Here is a 5,415-nt window from a genome sequence, read left to right as displayed (position 1 = left end):
ACAGAACCTGAATAATGAAACAAAAAGTATGCCTCCGACAGACGAACGGTACAGGCCCTCTCGTTGCCGTTTCCTTGAGAGCAAGGCCGACTCAGCAGTGCAGCCGACACGCATCATAGGCTCCTCCTACGGCTGGGTGGTCACCGTCGACGAGGCATGCACCCTGACCCTGCTGGAGCCGCTCACCGGTGGTTGGTTTCCGCTGCCCCCCATCACCTCGTCGCTCGAGCATAGCAAGCAAGGAGCAGCGGCGGTGTAACATAGGGGATCGGCGAGGTGAGGAGCAGCAACAGTAAGCACTTTGTCCTTGGTCCCCGTAGCCCATCCCTCTCGATCTAATAACAAATCGAATAGTTTTCTTTTCCTCGATCTGATATGCGTCAGGAGGACTTGTGCCCGTGAAGATGGAGGAGACCTGGTTGGAACAAGGAAGAGGACGAATACACCTTCAGGAGAAGTATCTGTGTCCGTGAAAAAGGAGATCGATGTGGCAACGATTACGAAGCGTTTTTTCCCACTTATTTACTATATTGCGGGTTAATTAATTAATATCATAGGGGGCTTCTTATAAAACGTGCATGAGGGTAAACCCGGAGACTCAATCCGTGCTTTTTTATTATATTAGGGAGAGATTAGCAAGAAAATGAACTGGAACGGGTACCATCCAGACACCACCTATAGTTCCTCGAGAAAAAAAACTTGATACAAAAGTCTGACTCGTCTACTTCTACTAAAATGAAAACAAAAAAAGGGTTTAATAAACAGTCTTTTTTCTAGCCGGGTTTAATGAACAGTCAGTTGCTTTTTGTTTGGGTACTATAGGAATTTTTGTCCAATGTGTTGTGACACGTGTGCATATGTGCAATTGGACCCTAGCTTGATTCTTGATTCGTGCCAGTTTTGTAGTATGTCGTAGTAAAAAAATGCCGTCATGTCCTCTCCAAACTAGATTTATCCAAGACTTTACAAACAAAAATTGGAATAGGTAAAAGAGAAAAAGTAGAACTAGGAGGCACCGAAGCTCGATGCATGGAGCTCACGGTGCTGGAAGACGTGGTGCAAAATGTTGGTGCAGATGAGGTGAGACGAGCGCACAATGCAAGAAGACGTGGCTCGATGTGTCGATGTGTGTGACACGACGTATCTACAACCAGGCGCGGCACATTGAGCGAGGGAGCACACATGGAGTACTTGGCACATAAAGATTAAGCAGGCAAAGAGGTGGGTTAACAAGGTGGTGAAGGTTTGGTGCTTTGATGGGGAGGCGAAGCCGAGGGGAAGCAAGCATCCTTGACGCCATTCGACGGATCTAAGGAAACACGGCAGGCCCCCGGCATGTCGAACCACTAACGGAGCCAATAGCATTTAACAAGCACCCTCCTCATGGACGAGGAGCGAAAATGCCAGAAAGAAAGGAGTGCATGGTTGAGTGTGAACTTGTGTAGTACAGGCTACATGGAGCCCGTTATTTCGAAAAAATTCAAACATGATACTTTCAAGTTTTTCCAAAAAAAATCCTGTGAAAACTTGTACTTATTCTTGATGGATCTGTAAATTTTTCTTCAAAAATATTATGATTCGCAAGCTACACAAAATAAAGTCCAGGCCCAACAAAAAATGGCCCATTTTCATATACGTATTTGTCTTTTTTACCTAGGCCATGTATGAAAGTATATTGTTATGATTTTTATGAACATATTATATATTTTTTAGTATCTACATTTTTTTGCAAAAATGCACTATTAAGAAACCGTGTTTTAATAACGGTCTACATGTAGCCGTCGTACACCCAAAAAGTCATTTTGGTGGACGGGTGCGTTGGAGCCCTGTATTTCGAATAGTATCAAAATGGTATTTTGAGGTTTCAAAAAATTTCAAAAACAATTCCACATGTTCATATGGATGTATATTACACATGTGCAAATTCTGATGATGAAATAAGCAACCATGTAAGTTACACAAAAATGGTAAAATCATGATTTTGGAAAGATGAACAGTGTATGTATTTTTCACTATTTAGAAATCACGATTTTATCATTTTTGTATAGCTCACATGTTTACTTGTTTCATAACCAAACTTTACACATGTGTAATATCCATCCATATATTCATGTAGAATTATTTTCAGAATTTTTTGAAACTTTAAATGTGATTTTTAAACTATTGAAAATAAGGTCCTCAAAAAAGGGTCATTTTCGGTGTTCGAAGCCCCTAGTAAAGGCCCCCTAAATTACTGTTTGGGCGTACATGACAACAGGTGCCAGATCGTAAGCGTGATCAGATGGCTACGGAGCTCGAATTATTGTGTGAGGTTTCAGGTAGCTCATTTTTACCCTTTTTTTTTGCAATTCCTCGTTGGCTTTTCTTTCCTAATTCCCCGCTGAGTATTTCTTGTTGGCAGCATCCCCACTTTTTTCAGTAAAAGTTTGAGCTTGGAGGATCCACCCCCGGCGGCGGCATCCCCTTTCGAAGCTGCAGCACACTGAACATGTCTCCTTCAGCATAACTTATCGATGGCCATTTGTCAATGCCAGCCGGAGGGACATGAGATCAGACAAAACAGTTTCAAAGATCAGCAACATGTAGGCTCTGTTAGCTCACTACCACACATGTTCGTGATCTTGTGAGCTGATGTAATCTCCATGTTGTACTCTTCTTTCTATCAATGAAATGATATGCAGGCTTTGCGCATTCACAAAAAAAAAAAAATCTTGAAGATCAGCAGGCCTTCATCCCAAAGCTTATCAGTACAAAGTTGGGTCGTTTATTTTGGAACGGAGGGAGTAACAGTTAAGCTTATAGAAATAGCCAGTGCCCTATAATCTTTGCTCTTCAAAACGCTAATTGGCATGGCTGCGTAATCCACACGATACAATACACCTGAGCCGATAATGCTATTTCCCCCGTTCAAACAAAAAATGCAGTACACTGGGAAACCTGCACTAACAGGGAGTTCCTGATATCTCTGTTATAATTCTCGATGTGAAGTGACACGCAGAACGGGCGGATTTCTTTTGTCTAGCTGTTCTTTCTTCGTGCATATAATTCTGTTCCAGAATCACAAAGCATGAGATACAAACGCCCCATTTCTATGGCTCTTCACACAAGAACGCTAGAACTACAAACTGAACATTTACTGTTCTTACAAGAAAACACAGAGGACAAGCACACAAATTTCACGGAACAGCAAGCAAATTCAGTAACTGCCCCGCCGTTCACCAGCTCAGTTCATCACGTCAAACTTGAAAAAATCAAGCAATTTTGTAGAGAAGAGGCACGAATGCCCAGCTGTTTATAGGAAAAGCTTAAGCGTACCAGGTCTGGGAAAACCAAGCCAATACAGACAGGACACAGAAAACAGCACAAGCTACAGCGAAAACATATAGACATGCGAGACTACTAGCTATAACAAGGCTGCAAGCGAGAAATCAAGCAGTTTCACCCACCAAATCAGTTCATCTTATCAAACTTAGGAGATCAACAGAGTTTCTTCGCCAATTTCACCAAAGTAGTTCTGTTCATCACGTCAAACTTGAGGAAAATCAGCAGAGTTTCATGACCAATTTCACCACCAAATCCGTTCATCACGTCAAACTCGAGGAAAATCACCACTAGTTCATGACCAAATTCACCACCAAAACAGTTCAAAGTTGCTCATCAAGCCAAACTTGAGAGACAATCAACGAAATTCATGACCAATTTCACCACCGAATTAGTCCAGCACGCCAAACTTAAGGAGATCAACAAAGTTTTAGGACCACCAGATCAGTTCACCATGTGCCAAACTTGAGGAGATCAACAGAGTTTCATGACCAATTTCACCACCAAAGTAAGTTCATCATATGCCAAACTTGAGGAAATTAACAGATTTTCATGACCAATTTCACCACCAAAGTTCACCATATGCCATACTTGGGAAATTAACGGAGTTCGCGACAAATTTCACCACCAGTCGATCAGAAACCACGATCCAGGACGATCGACGAAGCAAAACAGGGCAGAAAGACACCAAACATGACCACATCAACAAGGCGTCTCTCACACTCTCGCGCCGGCCATCCTCCATGAGCACTGCTACTACCACTACTCGACTCGATCCGTCTTCCACGAGCACTACCACTACGACTACTGGACTCGCCTCCCTACTCGATCTTCACCTGGAACACGTCCTTGCGCTCCTCCTCCTTCAGCCTGGGCACGGTCACCCTGAGCACGCCGTTCTTCATCAAGGCCTTGATCTTGTCCATCTTGAACGCGTCGGCGGGCACCTTGATGCGGCGGCTGTACCTCGGCATCGCGGAGTCGTCGTCGCCGTCCCAGGGCTCCTTCTCGCCCTCGCCCTTGATCACCAGGCCGTTCGGCTCGGCCCACACCTTCACGTGCTCCTTCCCCAGCCCCGGCATCGGCACCTTGAGGTACACCGCGTCGTCGTCCACCTTCGACACCCAGCGTCCGAGCCGCGACGCCCCGGCAGTGGAGGAGAGGCCGGTCGGAGCGGCAGCGTCCTCTTGCGCAGAAAGCAGGCGGCTCAGGCTCGTGTGCGCGCCGAACTGGTCGAGCACGTCTGGAGAATCAAGAACGAGAAAAGCTGATCATAACCCCGATCCGGTCCACGATGATAAGTTGTTAACACAAACGCAAACAAACGTCTCGGGACAGGCGACGAGGCATACCCTGCGAGAAGCTGGGGACGAAGAAGTCGCGGGCGCGGCGGCGGTCGTCGGAGTCGGTGTCCTCGTACTCGCTGCCGCTCTCGCCACTGGAGGAGTCGGAGTCGTCGTCGTCGTAGAGGCGGCCCTCCTTGCCCAGGGTGTTGTACGGGCGGCGGGCGGCGGTGACGGCGGCGGGACGGAGCGCGAAGGACACGGGCGCACCCGGCGCGGACGGCTTGGCGAGCAGCTTCTTGAGGAGGCTGGGCAGCGCGGCACCCCTGCGAGCGACGGCGGAAGCCATGGTCCCTCTCTCTCCCTGCCTCGCTCTCTTCTCTCTCTCTCTCTCCCCTCTCTGCTGCGAATTTGGATTCTAGCGGAGTGGGTGAGAAATGGAGGGGGGGTTTGTAAACGGGGAGCGGGAGAGATTTCGTGGGGGAGGGGGGGGGGGGGGTTTAGAATAAAAGTCTTCGTTTATTGGGAAAGAATCAATATACTTTTAATGTCGAATCGGGATTCACTAAGACAGAAATAAAGCATTGGGTCGAACTCTTCTTTGGTGTTAAGGTGGTAGCTGTGAATAGCCATCGACTACCTGGAAAAGGTAGAAGAATAGGACCTATTCTGGGCCATACAATGCATTACAGACGTATGATCATTACCCTTCAACCGGGTTATTCTATTCCACTTCTAGATAGAGAAAAAAACTAAAGGAGCTTTTACCACTAAACTATACCCGCTACATTGTAGATTATGGTATAAATGG

General features: G+C 46.4%; 1 protein-coding gene across 1 annotated transcript; it reads right to left on the bottom strand.

Annotated features, from left to right (window-relative positions):
- Nucleotides 1–3,851: 3,851 nt before the first annotated feature.
- LOC125520560 (26.2 kDa heat shock protein, mitochondrial-like) lies at nt 3,852–5,059 on the bottom strand. The gene is made up of 2 exons (XM_048685513.1): nt 4,674–5,059; nt 3,852–4,564 (listed from the first exon to the last, which is right to left on the bottom strand). The coding sequence occupies exons 1-2, from the start codon at nt 4,951–4,953 to the stop codon at nt 4,143–4,145; spliced, it is 702 nt and encodes a 233-aa protein (XP_048541470.1). The 5' UTR covers nt 4,954–5,059; the 3' UTR covers nt 3,852–4,142.
- Between the last annotated feature and the right edge of the window lie 356 nt (nt 5,060–5,415).

This window comes from Triticum urartu, chromosome 7 (genome assembly GCF_003073215.2).
Source record: "Triticum urartu cultivar G1812 chromosome 7, Tu2.1, whole genome shotgun sequence".
NCBI lineage: Eukaryota > Viridiplantae > Streptophyta > Magnoliopsida > Poales > Poaceae > Triticum > Triticum urartu.
This window is presented reverse-complemented; position numbering and strand designations above follow the sequence as displayed.

Bases quoted from the DNA above. Each gene is read 5' to 3' on its own strand.
- LOC125520560 (XM_048685513.1), bottom strand. From the start codon at position 4,953: ATGGCTTCCGCCGTCGCTCGCAGGGGTGCCGCGCTGCCCAGCCTCCTC. The intron at 4,565-4,673 runs GTATGCCTCGTC...TTGATTCTCCAG, and splicing joins CGTCCCCAGCTTCTCGCAGG to ACGTGCTCGACCAGTTCGGC.